General features: G+C 41.6%; 2 protein-coding genes across 5 annotated transcripts; both read right to left on the reverse strand.

The window, feature by feature from the left end:
• Positions 1-209: 209 nt before the first annotated feature.
• Positions 210-13,269, reverse strand: LOC311269079 (uncharacterized protein). 4 transcript variants are annotated; one of them, XM_084373060.1, is made up of 11 exons: positions 12,999-13,269; positions 7,070-7,128; positions 5,500-5,758; positions 5,266-5,377; positions 5,060-5,138; positions 4,700-4,787; positions 4,474-4,604; positions 4,039-4,252; positions 3,745-3,832; positions 3,551-3,629; positions 210-2,530 (listed from the first exon to the last, which is right to left on the reverse strand). In XM_084373060.1, exons 3-11 carry the CDS (start codon positions 5,603-5,605, stop codon positions 1,526-1,528), a joined length of 1,902 nt encoding a protein of 633 aa, XP_084229186.1. In that variant the 5' UTR covers positions 5,606-5,758; positions 7,070-7,128; positions 12,999-13,269; the 3' UTR covers positions 210-1,525. The 4 variants fall into 4 exon arrangements, with proteins under 4 accessions (XP_084229186.1, XP_084229183.1, XP_084229185.1 ...); XM_084373057.1 differs by having other exon boundaries at positions 5,060-5,156; XM_084373059.1 differs by having other exon boundaries at positions 5,060-5,156; positions 7,070-7,139.
• Positions 13,270-15,075: 1,806 nt separating this feature from the next.
• Positions 15,076-21,888, reverse strand: LOC311266195 (3-mercaptopyruvate sulfurtransferase-like). Its single transcript, XM_084368419.1, has 2 exons — positions 21,238-21,888; positions 15,076-16,285 (listed from the first exon to the last, which is right to left on the reverse strand). The coding sequence occupies exons 1-2, from the start codon at positions 21,815-21,817 to the stop codon at positions 15,987-15,989; spliced, it is 879 nt and encodes a 292-aa protein (XP_084224545.1). The 5' UTR covers positions 21,818-21,888; the 3' UTR covers positions 15,076-15,986.
• Positions 21,889-22,565: the final 677 nt, after the last annotated feature.

Genomic DNA, 22,565 nt, shown 5'->3' on the forward strand with positions numbered 1-22,565 from the left:
TGCAGAGAGAGAAAGCACGAGGAGAGATTTGTGCATTAAAGGACAACTGTGAGTTTAAATCACGCACTGAAGTTTTAAAGTATTATTCTAGTTACTGATTTCTTATGCGTCGCACTGAACGAGGTCGGCTGTTACAGTTACAATTGCGATCAAGTGAACTTACGAAACTTACGAAAAAAATCCAAGTATAACTGAACCTGTGGGCCCAAAATACTCACTTTTATTTTAAATACTGAGTCATTACATCATTTCACACAGCGTACAGAGAAAACAACAGCAACAGAGCTGAGCGTTATAGTGGTGCACTTCAATAAACAATAAATAAAAAAAGTATAAAACAATAAAATATCAGATGAATCAAAATTTTAAAGATAAGTCAACATACATTTTCCAATCTCTCAATTCATCTTCACTGTCAGTAGTTCTTGAAATAGCTGCCATACAAGTATAAATAAGCATAGTTTATACGTATATAACTGATAACGTTAAAGATATCCTTTGGGGTTTTTGACCACTGGTGGCGCTAGAGAGACATGTTTTTTTGATGAGTGGGTCACTGCATTGTTTGTGTGTCCTTTGCACCAGAGGAAAACACACACACGAGCCTCGACCACAGGAGAGACTCGATAAACTGTTGATCCATCAATAAAAGAGTAGAAGAAGAAGGAAGGCTGCAACCCAGCTCGTCCAGACGAGCTGTATTTTGTTTCAGTCGTTTATTTACATTTCAAACAAGTCCCCAGCTACTTCAGCTGTTTCAGAGAACGCTAAAACACTAGAAAACTAGAAAACCTTTGGGGTGAACTTATCCTTTAAGCAACACGTTGCATGTAGCCAGACACACACTAAAATAACAAAATGAGACCAAGTCATAAAATGTGACAAATAGAAAAGACATTTGACAGTTAAGTGTAGCTTTGAGAATCCGATACAATGCTGTTATTTCTATAGTCGGAGGTGAAAGTGACCTGACCTTCGACCCAGATACTTTTCTGTAAAAGCGAGGCTGGATACATGAATATCTGCATATCTGCCTGAGTCATACAGATAGCTTTTTATCAGCAATGATAGTTGTGTGACAACAACTCCCACGCACCTAACGTCAGAAATAACATATTGTACATTTGAGCTAAACACAGGTCGCCTATACGTGTTTCCTACTAGACACACAGTTAGCAAAATGAATATATAAATATATATATTTTTCTTTTTTAATGTTTCAAGTATTAAAAAAAAAACATCCAGGACATAATTGAAGCATAAAGACTATAAGGATACTTCTGCTTTTTCTCTTTTTGTTTCGTGATGTTGTCATTGGCACGGTTTTTCTCTTTTTCTTTGGTCATAAATAAAGATAAATATCTTCGAAGTAGAAGAAAATAGAAACATTACATTCAAACCGTCACTGAGAAATGATTGTCACGTACAGATGAGAACAGACAAACATTTACTGGCTCTTGCCGATAAGCTGTCATGCTACATAATTCATTGTACAGCAATGTGCTGAAGGGATTGATGTCTGTATTCAGGTCTGTTCCTGTCTTACTGGCATGTATCCATCACCAGAGGGCTCCACTGGCCTGTTAGGTGCCATCAGAGCGATCCTGCCCAGTATATGAACTGGCAGAGTGCGCAGATCTGGACTCAGAGCTGCCTCAGAGAAGTTCAGAGGCACCGGTGTGAAAGAGGGCAAGGAGCATGCTAATACGCTGGAATGAAGAGGAGGAAGAGGAGGAGAAAACAAGAGGCTTGTGGATTCAGTGGGCAGATCGACATCCTCCAGGCTCTCCTCCTGACTCACCTGCTCCTCGTCCCCGCTGCTAATGACTGAATCCAGGCTATTGAGCTCGGGGCTGTCGTCCTGCAGCTTCTGGACTTGCTCGTAGCCCGAACAAACCTGAATGGACCCTTTGTCAACTACACCTCCAATGCCTCCTAACAGCTTCTGAAAATCTATTTCTTTTCTATTCTCTTCCTGTGTCTCCTCCTTGCCTTCAGCATCCTCATCAGTCACGTTGATGCTATCGACCTCCAGGCTCTCTTGACTGACCTCTTCGCCACTGCACATGCCTGAATCTAGACTCTGGAGCCTGAAGCGCTCCACCTGCGGCCTCTCAACCTTCTCGTAGTCAGAAATTACCAGCATTGGCTCACTGATCTTGTTGCCCTCGGAGAGCAACTTTAGGATCTCTTCCCTGCTTTCTTCATCCTTATCCTCTTCTTCTTTCCTACCCTCACCTTGACTAGCAACCGGTCCATACGGTGTATCAGCCTCACAAGGCTTCAGATTCCCCGCAGTGAGCTGGGAGACGGGGGGAAGAGGAGGAGACAGCTGGGAATAACTGGGATTGGAGAAGCTGGAACTGGTCGACTCGTAGCTGCTTTCGACTCTCATCTTCTCTTGCAGTGCCGCCTCTGGACTGATGGGTAGAACAGCATCCACAGAGGAGGTTACCTCGACGGAGTCGATGTCCACCGGCTTCGAGAAGGAATTCATGGTTTCGATGGTGAAGTATGGGCTGGACCAACTCTGGAGGATTCAATGTGAGAGGAAGGATCGGATAAGTTAAAAACACAAGGTTGTGAAGCTGCATTTAACTGCCAGTCTGTAAACAGGTAGTGTTTTAAAGGTTGAGGTTTTAACCACCGAATCATAAAGGTCATGTGTCTTTGACGGATTAGTAATCTGTCTGGTTTCACCGCCTACGTGGGCCGTACATCCTACTGTTTTTTGTCATGTTGTGCTCGACCTTTTTTAGTATGCACTGCTATCTTTAACGCTGCACTAATAAATACTTTACAGGAACCATGAGTCAAATAAGTATGTGCCGTCACTGCCAGGGTTTGCTGATAGATGTTTATTCCTCATCAGTGCAGTTCCCTTAAACTCTGTGGACATTAAAGCATCTTCTCAGCGAATGATTTTGGATTTAGTTTCTGTCCAGCTCCACATGACAGACAGTTACTTTAGATAGTTAAAGTCACAATTTTGTGCCTTTGTGACATCACACTATTTCACCATGAAATAGCATAACTTAAGCCTGGCAGCTAGTTTGGCACAGTAGGAATTGATTTAGCACAGCTGCTCTGTTGTTGCTAGCGGTGCTGGATCAGGCATGTGTGAGCTGACCAATCAGAGGAGGCTGGGTATACGGGTGGGGGGCCTTAAAGAGACAGGAGTTACAGCTTGCAATAGCTTGGTTTGTTGTTTTCTTTAATGCAATGAATATTAAAACTTTCAGCTTAAAAAAATCAGGTCAGAAACTTAAAATTTACAATCAAAATATCATAAAAGTGGGTTTTTTAGCTCCAAAGTGCTATAAAACTATAGTAATACTGCACAGAATTTAAATTTGGTTGTAAAAAAATTGAAAACTAGTTGAGATATTAGCACTTTGGAAATCAAAGATTCTTTGTTCGGGTAAACACATTTAACGCTTCAACTATTTAATGAACATATGTTCATAAATATTTATATATGTATGTAAGTTATATAGAGGCATCAATATTAAGTTATTAAAGTTATGACCAAGAGTTTTCATAAGCTCACCTGGGAATTTACATCCTTCAGGAAGGAATCCTGTGCTTTCGGTATGTGACCTGTGATTGTCTTCTTTACGATGTAAATCCTGAAAGACAGAAGGACATTGTGTGAAAAACACACTCTCTTTAACAAAAAAGACATATTGTTCCACCACAGGTGACATATATATCTTGGAGTACTTTGTGGGCATGTCTGCTTACCAGGTGGTTTTGTCAGTCTTGAAGAGTATGAGCAACAAGGCAACCGCTATCACACATGCAAGACTGCCGAAAACACACCGAACAACATCTGGCGAAGACAAGACACAGATTTTACGTCATTTTTAGTATGTTTGAAACCAAATTTCTGTCCATTTCTTACAAATTGCTCCTTTATTATTTCGTATCAACAAAATTTCCTTTGCTGGGATTCAAGCCGTTTGTAAAATGTTGCTTTCACTGACTGCATTTGTTCAACTAAACCAATTAGCTTTGTTCATACTTGGCAACCTGTACCTGAAGGTGGTGGTTTTGGTTTTGTTCTCCCGATGATTGAATTCCACGATGCCGTTGGGCTCCAGTCACTCCAGGTTGAGGAATATTTTTTTTCATTGGACTGCACTCGAACACGTGCCTCGTAACGCGTGTCTCGAAACAACTGGTCAGGTTCAAACATGTTTGCTATGCACTCCGATTTACATGCCTTTGGTATTGTCTCCACAGAGGGATCCTGACGAGGAAGAAACAGATGTGTGCATGTTTAATTGGCTGATTTTCATTTCTGTTCATTTTCTTTTGCTTGGATTTCGTGCAGCCGCGCAGCATAAATCATTTACACAAATGATTTAACAATCACTCTCACAATCTCTCCAACACTGAAGGCAGAAACATCGGCCTCACAGACACACACTCATTTATGCAGGATAACATAGACACAAAATATCTACGCACACTCCATGACTTATCCGCTTCTTTCCACTGCAGTTCGCAGCGATAATAAGGAATTTTCAGCCTTCTGACTTGAGGGGCCCAGGAGAAGGTGGTGTTGGTGATAAGTGGTTTTGATGGAGGATCCAGCTTTACTGCAATATCAGAAAAACATAGTTTGTTTTAGGTCATCGTCCTGAACAGCTCACAAGGTAAGTCAGGGGGAAGTGATATATCTATTTCTACTCACTGTGACAAGCAGGCTTGTAGACAATGTCCAGACTTTTCTCCTCAGGTTTACAGCGCAGATTTATGGACCACACACCGTAGCTCACAAACTGAGAACAGTTTAAGAAAAGAATATCGCTTTTAGAAAACATTCAAAGAACCAAAAAAAGATATTGATAAATGCAAGGCCTTTAAATGTCATGATGTTATTTGTTTGGTGGTAAAGGTGATGGACAGTTACACTCTGTGATGCTCGGATTAAAAGCACCAGTTAACCCTTAAGTGTAGATATCAGCTCAAGAAAAAATTACATAACTTTATTACAATGTTTTGTGAGAGAATCATGGCATTGAGGAACAACCTCTGAGCCTCTCAGACTTACAATATTTTTCATTTCGAGGAACATGGAGCACTTCCTTAGCGTTGGTCTGGAGACATCAACAGGCTCAAGTTTACAGGAACTTCTTAAAGAAATTTGACTGTAAGACAATCATTTCATGTTCATTTCATTTTGCTACACTTTATTTTGGTACATAGTTACTGTGTGTGTATGGACACCTCTGTCCAGCTTTTCTTTTAAAACCTTACCTGTCTATTCTTTTGGCATCTATTGTGCACTCAGTGTCTGGATGGTCAGACGCAAATGTGCTGTTCCACAAACAAGTGATGACCTGATAGTAGTCATTGTAGCAGGTGAGATCTGCAAGAAATAAGGGAGACGGGGTGAAATCAAGAGCTTTTCTCAATTGAAAAAAAGATATTGAAATCAATTATGCTAGACAATATAAAAATGTCATGTCAAGTCATCAGACAATCACTAACTTTTGATTGGGAGGGTGGGACAATCGCTCCCCTGCCCTGCGATGAGGCAGACAAAAGAGAGAGCGAGAAGAAGAAACAGATGAAGGGTTTTCTTAATTCCCTCCATTTATCCAGTCATCAGTCTTCTTTTTCCTGGGATCTCAAACCAGTGGGAACGTTGGTCTCCGAAGCGGGATGATTATTTCGTGATGGTGGGGGGGGGGTTGATGGATTGCTCTCGCTCCAGGGTGTAACTCACTGCCTCCTCCTTCTTCTCATCCTGTGCAGGTGAACAGATAGAGGCAGAGGGATGACACTTGCTGCATGTTTCCTTTGCAGAGTTTATTTTCTGCACACGCACGGCCGAACACTCCTGACCACAAATACAGCAGGAGCACGGCTGTGACACCATCAGGTGATCGAAAAAACAAAAATAGAAATGTTTCAGATCCTGCCTGTGTTTGTGTGCTCTGGTTCCACTTTCACAGAACCAATAAAACACCTGTTGGACTGGGTCATAAGTCAGAGCGTGATGCATTGATAGGGCCACATGGAAATCCTGTAAAACTGCATTATGTTCCTCCTTGCATAGCCAACATCACTAATCATATAAGACAACGTTGAATGTGGAGATCCCGCAGCTCACCTGGTAGTGAGCAGTGACCCATTTACAAAGGATGAATGCTTACTGAAGCTGCATGTCTTATAATCTTCAAGAAAAACAGTTAATAAGTGCATATTTAAGGATTTATGAACCTTAACAAGGCATTGTTCGCTCTTTAGATCCGGTAGCTTCAAAAAGCATAGTTAACTTTTTTATTAACGTTCTTTAGCAGTCTATTAACTGTTAACAAGTTTCTTATAAGCGCTTATAAATGTCTTATAATCTTGAAATAAATGTGTTTATTACTGTTTAAATAGTCTCGCTGATGTTAAACACTGTACGTTTGTTTTTTGCAAGCTGCTGCAGCACTGGGCAGATATGCCTGCAAACGTTCAAAAACTACAACCCCAGTTTTTGACTTGACTATTGCCAAAGGGATGCCAAAGTTGCAAATTCTGCACATAAGTAGCCTCAAAGAGACTGAAAACTGTCTAGTCTTAGGGGGGAATTTTTGCCATTAAGTGCAGTCGAGGCATTAACTGAGCACCAACGCTCGCTACTTCATCAACTTTTTGACCCGATGCAGCTGTTGACGAGCCGAACAACGATCAAAATGGAAAAATATCTTGGACTTAAAGCATAATTCTTCACATCTTCCCAGTCAAGATAAGTCGCATCCGTTGATTAATAAACCGCAGCCCGTTTCATGAGATGTGGGTGTCAAAAGCCCTGCATACCAAATGACTGTTGGTGAAACTGAACATCCTTTGTCAAAATATTTTTGATAGTGTGCTTTATAGACATAGTCAGACCTGCGTCTCATTAAAAAGAGGGAAAAAACCCATCATTTAGTGAGAAGAGCTGCCTACAGGTATCACATCCCGTCTCACCACCCCACCTGATGTTTTCCTGACAGTACAGTAGTCTTATATGTTATAGGCTCTGACACGCTTAACCTTAGAAACAAGCAGAAGATATGTGTCTTACCTGTTGGTGAGGCTGCTCAGGATCTGCTTCAAAGCGCTGCTTTTATTCAATTCACCGCCCTGCGAAAGAACTGGGACAGTTAAAGGTTTTCTTCTTACTGGAAATGGAAAAACCAACAGAAAGATAATGCTCTCTGAAGGTCACTACTTAGAAGTTTTAATCTCAATTCAAGATCAATCCTTTAAGTCATCTCTCAGTTTGAATCTACCCACGCTCCCCGCTAGCTCTTCAAGTGTGAAAGGTGTGTTGTAAAAAAAAAAATGCATCCTCTTCAAGTTTTTTGTGGTTAAGAGTTTTTCACACTTAAGCAGCTTCCTCTGCTATTTTCTTTCAGCTAATAAATAAGGGCCTATTTTAATGGCACTACCTGTTGTGCGCCTGTTTCTGTAACGAGAAGCTGCTAGATGATTTAAAAAAAGATCCAAAAACACAGTCCTTACACAGGTGGAGGCTGCAGTGTTCGTGCTACAACCCCTGTACAGGCTAATTGTCTCCTTTCTTTTACTTCCCTGCTGCTTTTTATTACCACCTGTATGCTGTCAACCTGTGCACATACTGCGCACGCACACACACACACACACACACACACACACACACACACACACACACACACACACAGTGTTTCTTCTCTTTTTGCCACGTTTGCCCTTTCAATTGATACATGCTGAACTTTTGTAGCTTTCTGCATGTGAACCACACTGACATTTAAACTGTCAAAAACAGGATGAAATATAAAAATGTGTGTGTGCATGTATGTGTGCATGTGTGTGTGCGTGCTTGCGCATCAGGTACGATTGTGGCGTGTGGTTATTACAGCCGAATGCAAAGTCGACCCACAAACACCCACAGCTCTAGATACAACTACTTTCACTCTGCACAGCACAGCACCTTTCGAAGGATATTTAACACATTTTTATATCTGTTAGAAGACATATCCATGAACGCAAACGTTTGCTTTTTGCAGTGCAAACACAACATTTTAATGTTAACATTTGATTTTTCCATTTGCATGCACAGGGGAACGTTCTCGCTGACACCGCGGTCACCTGTTTTGTGCGGTTTGTTAAAGGTCAGAGGGTTTTTTAATTTTTTTTTCTGAGAAACCAAATGTTCCAGTATTCTGACAGGTTCACTTCCTGCCAACGACACCTCCTGTTCTTAAAACAGCATTAATCAGATCGTGGCTCATGTTCTCAGAGGTCGTAATCATTCATTTATCGTCAACGAGGGAATCAAAAGGCTAAAGTGTATCTTCTCTGTCATACTGCGTGACTGCCAGTTATCAGGGGGTTGACACAAGCCTCAACAAGTTCTCACTTGTTGAAAAAGTGTGAGAAAAGGGAAGCTGAGCTGACTTGACCTTCTTAAATTCACAGTATAAAACAGTGTTAGATTCAGGCCACCATGTTCCCGCCTCTGCTTGTAAGGTTGAAAGGTTTGAACAAGGGGCGTCTAAACTTTTTCCCAAAACTCAGTGGTGGCCACAGGCTAAAAGCAGGCACCTATTTAACTGTATTCTCATCAGGTAGTTAAAGTTGCAAGTTGCTGGGATCCTAGCTGGATACTAGCTGGTATTGGTAGCTTTCCCTGTCCCACCATCGCCAGTGTAGGTACCAGAAATGGAGGATCTTGCTCTCTGCACCTTGCAGAGCAGACAAGCCTCTTCATGGAGTTCTCGGTCCTGATTGAATAAAGTGGGCAGAGTTTTGGTTTGTAGGGGGAAGAAAGACATGGAAACACTAGAATACAGAGCTATTTAACACGTATTTTAGCAGCTTTCCATTCTATCTTATGGTTCGGGAGACTAGAGCTGATATGAAAACATGCTGTCAAGGATCGGGAACGTGGAGGGAGATTGTCCATGCACATGACTTGATGTAATCATTAATGGCGACCTGCTCAACTGAGCTGTTGCTAGCTTAGTTGGCTTAGTGAGTTTGCCTCTCTTCCACGAGTCGATGCATGCTACCTTCTGTGCGATGATACATTTGTAGTTTGGTACATAGGAACTGTCCCTTTAATAAGAGATTGTGCGTGATGAAATTAGACTAATCTTTTTTTTTAAAATGTAACTTTAGTCTTTTCACATTTACTCTTTTGCCCGGGCTGTCCAGGATAAAATGGTCTCAGTGTGGGCAGCCGATGGAAGCAGGTTTATAACTCTGTGTGATCGATTAATCTTGAGTTATGCGTAATGTGATCACAGTAATCATCACAACCAAATATGAGGATGCATTGCACCTATAAAAGCCTGATGTCATGAGATTCAGTCATGCTGTAAAGTCCACCAACTTCCCCAGTATTCCCCGAGTTAACACTGGAGCATTGAGCGACTCGGTTCAGTCAGCGACACATTTTACGATCAGCATCTGATTATGGGAAAGGCCTCCCAGGGGAAGCAGTCAGCTAACTGTCTACTTGACAGTCTTACTTCTTTCTAACCTCTTTCACTGAGATACCTTTTGATTTAGGTCTTCCGCCTTCTGACATTTGGACTTCCCCTAGCCTGCTCCAACTGAAATGAACCCAAGAAACCAAGAAAAGAGCTGACACTCTCTCTCTCTCTCTCTTTCCTCTCTTTCTTCTCTTTCGCTCTCTCGGTTTCTTGTAGACACTCGCACAAAAATAACCACAAACACACGCAAACGCACACACAGAGAGTAAACACACACAAAAACCACTTCCTAAAACCCTTCTCTTCCCAGAAGCTACCGTCGTTTCCAAAAAGAAAAAAAACTACTTGACTCTCCCCCAACCCCCCGAAATATGCTCTTCCTTTTCATGAATACTGATACGGATGCAAAAACTATTAAGATCACAGCTTGTGACAACTTGTTGTACTGGTTGGCAGAATATAAGTGTTAGTGTCGCACCCATTTAGATGCATTAATACTGACCATTTATTTGGCTCGTTTCACACAACATACAAACATTTCAGCTCATTCGAAATCTTTTCTTCGTGAAACTACATTTTAAGTGTCGTGCGGTGATCCCGGGATTAGTAGGCTCCTGAAAACGTTGGTGGAACTAGAACGAGTCGGTGTTCATCGTCCACACAATGGTTAATACTGAGCCAAGAAAAAATAAGCCTGAAAAAACACATTTGAGAGGTGATAGAAAATATGTGATGGGGTCAAATGAAACCTGCAGGATCTGACGTTCGCATCAGAAACAGATCATGACAAAAAATTGCGGACGGGAGCAAAGGAGGAACTCAGGTGATGTTTTTAAGCACCACACAGTTAGGAGGTCAGGGTCATGACTGTACTTCTATGAAGAAAAGTTCAACTTCTGCGATATAAAATGACCTGATCATTCACATAACTTTTGCACCGTGGGGCCTTTCAAACATGCACATCACCCTCCTCGGGCTGAGCTGGCTATCATCCGGTTTAGCCCTCCGCTAATTCGAATGGGGGAAAAAATTATTAAATTGTGAGGCTTTTATAGACTTTTGTTTTGTTACCATAATGAACGGATCAAATTATGACAGTAAAACAAGTTGTGATGCTCAAGAAAAAGTATCCATCCATTTACAGCTGCTTTCTTCAAGTCTGTTTGAACGATGTGTCTAATTGGCTTCAAAGCCTGGCGCACTTCCTGGGTCCTTCCTGGGATCTTTTTGCCACTGAGCAGCTTTCATAGAAATACATTCATGACCCTGACCTCCTAACTTTGTGGACTGTTTGTGGACAGAAGTTCCTCCTTTTGCTTCTGTCTTCCTTACCCACAGTGGCGAAGTCACGACACGCCTAACTCTGGGTCTGATTGGCTCGTTATTGTCATCCATATTGGCTGGGTTGGTTTGGTTTAGGCATGAGTGAAAAAGATTGTCGTTTAAGGGCAGTGCTGGGGGGAAGGATGGACAAGGATAGGTAACAAAACATCGGACAGCGGTCGTCGTTTTTAAGTGAGTTAGCTGAAGCCGCATGCAGGTACATGTGGCTATTTCTTGGTAGGCAAACAGCAGAGCAGGGCTGCTGTAGGTGTTTCATTTTATTCTTTGTGGTCACTGTATCCTGCCTGCTCTGAAGTGCGAAGGGGAGAAAGGTTGCCTGTGAGTGGAAACTGGCCCCTTTTTAACTTCTTCATTGAAGAGTAATGAATAAGCCAGATTTATATGTATGGTGCATGACACTAGACAACACTGAGGGATATCAACATCAGCTAATCAGAGGATGTGTGTAAAATGCATAGAGGAGCACATGAAAATCCACAACCCAGCAGACATATTTCAATTAAATACAGAGTATGCAAACCACGCATGGGCAGAAAGTGACGGTGTTTGGGTTATAGAGCTATAGCTGGAAGAGTGCGGTTTGATGTGGGAGAAAATGAATATGATTTGCAAAAGCAGCATGTAGGAGTGAACAGCTCAGCCAGCAAGGACGTGACTGATGAGTCGAAGAAGAGCGCGGTCTTGTCAAGCTGTTTGTTCAACATGCGCTCGATCGATCGCTACAGAACTCGTTCGGACGGCGTGTCCATTCACGCTCCCGCAGGATGCAGTGTTATAACTTCGATGCCCCACTGGCTCTTCCTCTAGCGCCACCATCAGGTCAATCTGTCTGAGCATGCTGACATTAGCATTTAGCCTCACGCAGCCACTGATGTGATGAAGACTCTTGTTTATCAGGCAGAGAACACGGTTAACAACTGATATGCTGCCTCTTTTTTCTCCCCCCCACCTCCTCTCGCTTTCTTCTCTCGCTCACCTTCCCACAAACCGAAACACTCTTTCACCCACATACCTGCCTCACTCCTTCTCCTTCCTGTTAATGTCCCCATCTTTCTTTCTTTTTTGGCATGAAAGAGTGTATGTAGAGCACGATGTAGTAAACACTCTGTTCTTACTTTGATACAGACACTAAGTGAAGGGTTTAAAAACAAACTACCCCTTATAGACCATATCCACATGGCGGCCATTTTCCTAGTAGGAAGCTCAAACACTGGGAGAATGTTTTGCTGCTGTTATCTATGTTGCCAGTTACAATGAATCTGACAAATTGTTATCATTTTAACATTTCCTGGTTGATCGTATACTGAAAAGATGATGGATAGTGAAAATCTGGGGTGACATAGGGCAGTTTTTCAACATTTTTGATAACTGACAACCCCTTAAATAAATGTGTCCAAGATGTATGCTGAATTTTTGAGAATTGGTGTCTGTCTTTCCTATTGTATCGTGCAGCGTGTATCAAATGTTAATGATAGGAAGTGGTTGAAGGCTAATATTAGCTGTTGTCTAAGTACCTTGATATATGGGTTGCCCCTCTGAATCAGTTCTTTTCAGTTGCTAATCAATCAAGAGGTGGTTAAATGATAACAAATTGTCAGATTTCCTATGTTGAGACAACTTGCGACCACAAACACAGCTGCACAGCAGCAGAATTTCCCACCAAGTTGTGATGTCAGACGAAAATGGCCGGCATGTGGATATGGTCTATTAGTCAGTATTTTTAAAATGTAAGATTACAAGGTTTTAAATTGATAGCAGGATGAAACAATTTGAAAATGTTCATAGGCTTTATTATGTCTCAACTTCTCAAAGAGTTGGCTAAAAAGAAACATCTCTGATGACACACATGACTACACCAGGGATCAGCTGTCATTTTCATATTTCCACCGAAGCTCAAAAAAAGAGAATTTATCTTCACAAACTTCACTGCGGTCATTTTACTCAGTATTTGGAGGTGTTGCCTTTCCTGACAGATGACAACACCGTCGTCATCGTCGTTGTAAAAACCACTTCTAATCTAATCATCAGAAAGCAGCTCGTGAACAGACACAGCTCGCTCTATCTTTCTCTACATCACCATAACACTTCTGCCAGAGTATAATTTCCTGACAAAGACTCATTCATTCATGGCCACGACAAAGAAGTATGACCTACATCAGATAAAAAGAGTTAATTTAAATAAAAGCTCACCTGTCCAGTGTCCTTTTCGGCGGGGAGCTCTACCCCTTACTGTCACGTACATTCAGAATGATGGTTGATCAGATGTTTCCACGTCTGTACACTCATTAAGACTCTTTTCAGAAACTACTTTGCCCTCAAGTTCAGAAGTGACGTATTCGGAAATGTTTCTGAGTAAGAAAAAAAAAAAAAAAGGCTGTGGTGTGTGTGTGTGGTTTCCCTGACAGCGTTATCTGGGTGTCATGCGATCCATGTTTCAAGAAGGGTGAAACACCAGGGTGAAAACCCCTCTCTCTCTCTCTCTGTCTCTGTCTCTGTCTCTCTGTCTGTCTGTCCCTCGCTGTTGTTTTCCTGCCTCTACTTTCCGTTCCCTTTTGTGCTGTTCATTACATTTACCACTTCAGTTTCCAAAAATGTGTTAGTGTCACGTGGTGAGAAGTAACAGAAGTGTGTGCTTTCCCAAACTAGACCAAAGAAAAACACCTTAAATGACCCCAAACAGCAAACACACACACACTTTAACACAAACTGAAGGACTCCTAATATATATATTTTCTGCCATAAGTTAGATGAGAGGTTTGATACCACACAGAGGGCTTTTTCTTTGACCAAAACTAAATTGTTGGTTGGAAGTTGGTTCCCAGTTGGAGCCATACATAGCAGGTTTTCCTTGACCTGGAGTGTGAACCAACGTGGGCGTGTCGTATTGTGCAGAGAAACATGTCTTGATAACAATGTTTCCACTCAAACACATGTGGAAAAGTGGGCTGGTTCGGTTCCTAGAAATAAATATATGCTCGTGCTGATCGTAAAAAAAGTTTTTGAGTCTCATTCCCAACTCTGGGTCAGCGGTGACCCGGCTTGCTCATCCTCGCCTGGAGGGGGACAGGCAGATTCTGACTGTAGGATCTCCAGTTTGTGATTTGTTTTACTTTGGCGCCCCCCAGTGGCTGCACACCAACATTGTAAAGTTGCACTGCCCTTACCCTTCACAGCATCATTCAACAGCAAAACATTGTAATATTGTGATGCAGACTGTCCAACATAAGCTGTCATTTGTCTTAACACAGTTAATGACAGAGGTCCTTTCAGCCTGCGGGACACCCAAGTTTCTCAGGAAGTGCCGCCTGTTACGTCACTCGTGCCCTTCATGCCACACTGAACTTCAACTTTTGGTAAACCGACATATACAAATGAAACTTCTGCCCTGGCAACATCTGCTCTCACATCTCTGTTTGTGTGGTGGCAGAGTCTTAGCATGTTACATGACATCCATTATGATCTCTGCACGTTTCCAGTCCGATGCTCTTTGATTTGGATATCCCAAGATGCCCTGATGAATATTTACATTTTGGTTTAACCTCATTTACAGCAGGACAGCAATTAACACAAACAGAGGACCACTGACATCTAATCAAATACATTTCACATTATAGTAGCCCATTGATGACTAACAACTACAATATCAAAGTTTTCAATTGGACATATTTATCCTGCCTTTAATTTAAAAACAAGTTTATCATTCATTTTACATAGTAGGTATCATGTTTACACTGGATTGCAGTACGCAATAGCTACCAAGCATTTGAGAAAGCTATTTCTGTGTCACACTACATTCAGCTATCAGTCACATGAGGTCACTCATTTTGTCATTTTCCAAAAAAAAACCCTACCTATGATCCCTGGTGACTGATAACTAACAAAAAGGATTTTAAGAAAAACGTCTTTAGCCTCACACTTATACGTATATATGTACGTTAAATGTATTTGTGCTTATTATTATTATTTAATATTTAAGACTTAATAACAAAACTGGATCAAATAGAGACTCTTTTGACAGTGTAGTGCCCCGTTGGTCCACCCATCTCCAGCACAGTGGCGGTGGACCTCATGTTCACAGCCAGATAACAGAACACATTTCTTTATCAGATCAGCACACTCACCAGTTAGGGCCAGGACGAGACGGCTACTCCCTCACGCTGAAACAGCACAGTTGGAGACATTTGTCGACTCCTATATATACACAATGTGCAGAACACGCTAAGTTCTCAGAAATGACTCACAAAAGTAAAAAAAAAAGAGGAAGGCGTCACTTCTCAATTTTATTTTGTCACCTTGCCTTGGTGGGTTCTTTGGAAGGTGTGTGTGTGTGTGTGTGTGTGTGTGTGTGTGTGTGTGTGTGTGTGACGATCTACATCAGCATTCTGAATATCCAGTTCAAAGGTCTGAAGTCCGACTTGTCCAACTCAAGCTAAACCCCCCAAGATATACATACTCACATACATTTCATGAGGGGTAGACGATGGGACGACGAAATTTCAACGACTCCCAACTCATTGTGATTCAAAGTGCAGCTCTATTTTATTCCAACAGGAGTATTACAGCTGTAAACAAACATTTTCCAGTCTCAGAAGATATTAAAAAGTCAAGTTTAGTGTTCAAATATCGCTGGCTCTATAGTCACGACATCTATTAATGTGATTGGGATGAATGAAATGTCCCTCTGTGATGTTTCTCAGGATAACCCCTTGTTTTGGGAACAGCTTCACATTTTGGATTCCTTACCACTCTCGTATTCGTGCACTAAATATGGCAGCAGGTTAGCTTAGCTTAGCATAAAGATTGAGGGTAGGGGGTACAGCTAGCTGGCTCTGACAAACCACATGTTGTTGTTTTCTTTGGTTTAAACAAACAATATAAAGTGTAAATTAGTCAGATTTAAAGGTGCTGGCTGGCAGTTTCTAGTCTTTATGCTAGGCTAAGCTAAACGGATGCTGTCGTTTCATATTTATAATACAGACATGAGAGAGGTATCACTCTTCTCATCTCTAACTCTCACCAAGAAAGCGAAGAAGCAGTTTTACTAATTGGAATTTCCCAAAATGTCAAATTATTCCTTTAAACTTAATCACACAAAACAAGCAAAGAACATCGTCTGTCTTGTCCTGACATCCAGAAGCAGTCCGGTCCAGTTTCCCAACCGCACCTCCGTGAACCCAATCACAAATGTTTCCCCCGTCCTTCAGATATGACGTTCTCGGGCACGGCGCGGGTGTACCACTCCGACCACGCGCCGTCGTACACCGACACCCCGGCGTGCCCGCATTCGTGTGCCGCCAGCGCCACGTGACACGCGGTCACGGCCGAGCCACACAGGACACAAAGAGGGCGGCTGAGGTCCACGCCAGCTCGGGTGAAAAGAGCCCGGAGTTGCTCCTGGGGCAGGAAGTGACCCGACTGGGAGAGGAAGGAGTGGAAAGGCACGTTGACGGAGCCGGGGATGTGGCCTGGTTCTGTGTCTGTAAAACAGAAAGAGAGAAGAGAATGAGAGGAGTGTTTTTTCTATGATTTAGACCACTTCACTTGCACTCTCAGTTAACCAACAACTTCCAGGTGATAGACCGATCAACATAAAAAAGCTAGTGCAATAAAGAAGAAGCTCATAATGTTCAGGATTTGTTGAAACTTTCAGATATAGTGATTAATCTTGATGGCAATTTGAGTTTCTAATGTCGTTAAATCTGCGTTAATTGATTTTTCAGTCACTTGGGGTCAGCGCAACAAGCTGCAAACACAAGGCTGACATATTATCACATTAAAAAGTTGACGTGTGCTAACGTGTTAGCAAACAGTGACTCATTTACACCTTGGTCAAACATAAGCATCCATTTGAAGGTTTGTCTGCACCCTCCTGACAGACGAAAGACAAATATTAACTCCCCACGATGTTCGGCAGCAAAACTCCTTGTTAAGCTGATAAGGCTCCTGATACTGAGCATGCCGGCTGACTGTCACACTGTCGTGGCTTAAACAAGAGCTTACACATGCTTTTCTTTTACCTCGACAAGTCTACATCTCTGCAGGACAAGCCAGAGTAGTTGCAGCTGACCCCCCGACACAGTCACTGTTATGGATTTTGTGTTTGTTGTCCATTCCACATAGTTTCACTCTTGCACTGGCTCTACTCTGACAGCAAACACACAATGTAAACACAACCTGCAGCTGCGAGCGCTGCATGCAGCGGGCAGACTAAGAGGGTCACAGGGCACATGAAGTGTTACGTCACTCCAGCTGCAGTGACTCAGAATTATTCAATTAACCTGCTATCAACTATTTCCTGCTGCAGACTACTGTCATTACATCAGCTGCTAAATCATTAACTTCATTTGACAAAAAAAGGGGAACTCTGGTCGTCTGCGTAGAAAAGTTCTGGCCAAAGTTCACTGCTGAGACTGCTTTCACAAGTGTAGTTTCACCTGTGGATGGGAACTGTGACGGCACATCAAAGCTTTCCTCTGTGTGTATTAATGTGTGTGCTGTATGCCGTATGTATGCAGATACAGTGTGTGTGTGTGTGTGTGTGTGTGTGAGTGAGTGAGAAGAGTGGTGAATAAGATAAGGCACGTACAGTGGGCGTCTTATCACTGAATACATTCTGCAATCTGTAAAGATCGACGTAAGGTCGTAAATGCTAGACCACTCACTACTTCTACTGTCCCTCCTCAGTGTGTGTGTGTGTGTGTGTGTGTGTGTGTGTGTGTGTGTGTGTGTGTGTGACCAAATGGGTCAGTGCCTGTTGGTTAAAAAAGCGTGGTTACACTCTTTATGTGTTTGTGTTGTTCAGTGACGTAGGCTCGGCCGCTGCCCGCCTGCCTACTGTGTGTTTGTCCAGAGTACACTCTGTAAAAAGCCTTCGTACGTGGAAGTCACAGACTTCGTGGTCCATTATGGTTTTTCCATTGCGTGCCCCTGCCAAGCAGAACCAAAACTGCCACAGAATTTGACAGGCATGACTGTATTATGACTCAGTTATGGAGGCGCAATAGTGACGTTTCTATTCTTTAAACAGTTTTTTTAATATAATCCATCTGTTTTTAATGGACAGCGCGGAGTAGCAGGCACCGTTGTGTTTGTTCTGTTTGTCCTTTTCGCTCACAACTGCCAAAAAATTTAAATTGTCCTCTGGCTGTGACACTGCTAAACTCATCTTTCATACTCATATATATATTTAAAAAAATGTTTTATTTTTGTATGGCTCATTATTAATCCCTCCATGTATTTCTTTCTTTAAAAACGAAATCTCGTTTTCTAAGTTATGTTGTAAGATGACGCTTATTTCATCTTGTATCTTGACATTCATCATGCGTCAGGTTGACTGTACTATAGGAAGGTTCTGATGACAGTTTCTCTGAAAACGAAGATGCAATATTGTTCAAGCGGATCAAACAGATCATGTAGAAGCGGAAGTGTAGCAATGAGTAAGACAAGTTTCAGAGAAGATGAATAGCAAGGCGGTCAATTACAACACAACACAATGACTTCCGATGACTATTGTGCTGACTCATCTGTATTAGGCAAGTGCCACAGAGCACCTACAGTAGTTCATGTGTTACTCAGCACATTATGCAAAAACTATTTAAAGTATACGGAGAAAAAAAATGAATGAATTAAAGAAAATTGTGGTATTCATGTTAACAATAGCAATTATATTTAAATGTGTAGCTCAGTATGTCTTAATGAGACAACAGGACCCCGGGGTATGCAGGTAAATATCCCTGCATCTCAGTTCTTAATTGTATTTTAATTGTACTTGAAGTTGTGATTTTTTTCTGTTTAGTAAGAAAAGAGTTTTTCCTTTCTTGACATTATTGGTTTATTTTGTTCATTTAACCATCTAAGTAGTGAACTCACCACTTTCATACATCTCCCAGCTGAAACTACAGGGGCTGTTGGACCGTCACCTCTTGAGCTACAAAGCAGAGACATCTCGGAAACACAACACAGATGTCTTTGACATGACATCAACACTGTTGCTTCTTCTGACTTTGTTGATTTTAGTTTTTTAATCTAAAATTCTGACTATATCTTACAAATTGCCCCTTCAAGGTTCTGGTTTCATGTAATGCAACAATCGGACTTAATTCATTGCATTGAGCATCGATTGTTTTTTTACATATGTGATTGTGCGTACATGCACCACAATATCCAGTATCCTCATTAATATCATGATATTAATTTAATTTGAGCTGTTTTTTCAGGTTATCAAGCGCAGACTACCAAGACCTGAGAGTCCACAAGTTTCCTTTACGTCACAACTGTTGATTGCTGCTGACATGTTTGTGTGCAACGGAAACCAACAGCGTGATGTGTCACAACATCACAAGTCACTGTACGATCTGATCAATGAATGAATGTGTCCAATCAGTGACAATTGATTAATGCATATTTCTTCTTGGGGCAGCCACTAAAGTTAGTGTTAGTTAAATACAGGCAAGTTAAGATTATAGTATTTTGTTCACATAATGATGAGTTACTGTTATAATGACCTCTCTTCATTTTTTTTTTTTTACCAAAGTCATTGACTCGTTACAGAGGGGGCTGCTGCGGGCGTCATGTAAACCTGGCTCAGCTAATATGTTACTTAGAGGAAACACAGAGTTGTTAAACATACGTCAGCTTCATAGCATGACGTCCTATGGACGACCTTTGCTTTATGGAAACTGCAACTCAGCATCTTTTTACTGGAGTGTCGAGGACATTCCTGTTGGCACAGGAAGTAAATGAGCTGACTCGGGTGTGATCCTGAATCAAACCGTGACAGAATCCTGTGTCAAGTCTTTCTCAACACTTGGTGGAAATAAACCTCGAGTCATCCGGATTACCACAGTGAAGAAGTGAAAGGCTTTAAAAGGAAACATCAGCAACGGTCTTCCGAATGAACTTCTCTGCCGATATGACAGGTCGAAAAGATGAAGCTCTAACTATGTGCAACCATTGACCGAGTCGTTTCCTTATTTTGCCCAGTGGGACAAGAGAAGGTATGATAATATATTATCTCCACTATAGGTGGTATTGGCATATCGAATATTTTTGAAATATCAAAAATGTTAGATATAAATATTAGACCTTAATTAGTTGGGTTTTTTTTGTGTATTTGTTTCATTAAAGTTTGTGGTTAAGAATAAATGTTTATAACTTATTTAAGTCATCTTTTCTAGACACAGCAGAACAAACAGAAATAGACTTTCTGTGCTGTTTTCACTGCTGTCTGCAAGATTTTATTCACTAAAATGTCTATGATGTCATAAGCACCCCAAGCTACAAATCAGTAACGGCTGATAATTAATGATTATTAATAATTAAATAAAAGGAGGATTATTTAGGGTAGTAGAGGCATGACCTACTTTTGCTAGAAAAAGTAAAAGTTAACTAAAGGTGACTTTTGAATCTGTTTAGATTTATGTTTGTTACAGGCAAAACGGATGATAGCACCATCGTGGAAAAATGTAAATAAACCAAGTATCTGTAGATGTTTAACAGAGATGTCAACATGTATATCCTTAGAAAAGATAACGTATTCTCTGAAGGGAAAACAAGAGATGTTTAAAAAGAAATTTCGGGATCCTTTTTATTCATTATCTTGAGAATTCAGACCTGCAAAGTAGTGAAGCAGCAGTGTGAAGCTTGAAATGACTGATAAGTCTCTCTGTTGGGATGGAAGCCTGGTGATGCCTCGCACTGTGTTGACTGTACAATAAGATGAAAATTGACTTTTGTGATAACTAACTGCAGGAGAAACTGTTTTGTTTTTGTTTTGTTTTTAGTATTATTCTTATTATTATTATTATTATTATTATTAATAATAATAAATTTCTGACTGTGAAATCTGTAATAATGTTGTTTATATTTCCATCTTGAAAAGACAATAAAGAAAGTGTTTTAAATGAATGAAGTGACCTTTGTTTATCATACAATCTTTTCATGTACGGGGCCCATCATTTCCTTGTATTATGGACATTATCTATACAAGCTTCAGTTTTTGTTTTCCTTGTGTGTTTGAAACACACTTGAATAAAGTGAATAAAGCTGAAGCTGAAAAAAAAACTAATGCACAAACCAGACCTCTCCCATACAGTGGAGGATCTTGCAAACTCCGCTGCAAAAGTCATGTTCATGCTCTCACAAGAAATGACTGCAGTAAGAATGACTTTACAAAAATCGAGCTGTACTGGCCTCTCAAGGAGGAACTTGTGCTGTAATTTGAACTGATTGTTGTATGTTTGCACCTGACCACAGTGCCACATTACAGGAAATAACCAACCATTTGCATAAGACATTTCTTAACACTGTCATCATGGCTGCACAGTTGCTTTCAGTCTGGCTGCTGTTTCTTGCGTAACTCCAGGCTGCAGGACACCTCGACAGAGGAGTGTCATCACCGTTACTCAGACTGATCAGATAGATAACTCACTGTCTCTGGGTTCAGGGTCCAGTCCTCTGAACCTGCCTGCGGGCCTGGCGTCCACCACCTGGAACCGTTTGGTGTCCAGGTTATCCAGGAGGTCCTCGTAGGTCTTGATCCAGGAGCGGTTCAGGGAGGCCTTAAACTCGGTCGGTGCTGGTCTGACGTACTTGTCACTCACAGGTCGACCCTCCAGCTCCCAGTTCCTGAGCCCCCCGTTGAGCAGTGAGACCGCGCTGTGCCCGAACACCCGGAACATCCACCACACGCGGGGCGCAGAGAACGCGCCGAACTCGCTGGCGTCGTACAGCACGACGTGCGTGTCGCTCTCTATTCCCAAATTCCCGACATAATCTGCAAAAATCTTCTCTGACGGTAGCATGTGGTCCAGAGGAGAGGTTTTATCGCAGCACTGGTCTATGTCAAAGAAAGCTGCGCCCGGGATGTGCCTCTTCTTGAACTCGCTCTTGGCGTTGCGCCGCAGTTTGGGCAAATACCAAGAAGTGTCCAAGATGCGCATTTTCCCCTGGACCTTCACAGCCTCGGCGAGCCATTTAGACGTGAGCAAGGCTCTCGCCTGAAGCGCCATGGTTAATTCTGGAGAGGTAGACAGGCTGCAAAGTTGACTGTGGATGGACCCAGTCCTGTGCCAAAGGTTGGGAGTGGTGGAGAGAGCAAGAGGGACTAACGGAGGAGAGAGAGCGCAACGACCGACACGCCCCCTGTTTGCCATGCAACAGCTGGAAGTGAATGGAGGCGAGACGCGTTATAGTAATGTGATTACTTTGGAACAAGCAGCTATTAGGCTGTTTAAGTCTGTAAACACTGGGTAACCTATTTAAACCCATGCAGATATTTAAACAAAAGTACCTCCAGGTCACAACATCATTATGCCACATAATTATAGCCTCATAGAAATATTAATTATTAGTCCAAAGAGGCCTTTTATTTCCAAAGTAGCAGATGAGACCTACTCTCTTTCTCTGTCTGAGCTCCCTTTGCATTCATTAATTTATAACTTAAGGCACATTATTTGTATTTAGGTTGGAGACAGCAAAATGTGAGTTATTTAATCCAAGGTATTTGCAGTCGCCTCCTCTTTGGTTATACCTGCACAATAAAATACTAGCCTTGACACTAATATTTGTTATTCTCTCTGCAAATGTATATCAGTTCCAAATACTGTACTGTGAAGTTATTATTATTATTATTATTATTATTATTATTATATAATTATCATCATTTTTATTGTTGTTAATTATTATAATTATGATAATAACAATTATTATTAGTAGTAGTAATTCAAGTAAAGTAGGCTCGGTATAGGAGCTACAAGT

This window comes from Pagrus pagrus, assembly GCF_965226575.1.
Source record: "Pagrus pagrus genome assembly, chromosome: 2".
Classification (NCBI taxonomy): domain Eukaryota; kingdom Metazoa; phylum Chordata; class Actinopteri; order Spariformes; family Sparidae; genus Pagrus; species Pagrus pagrus.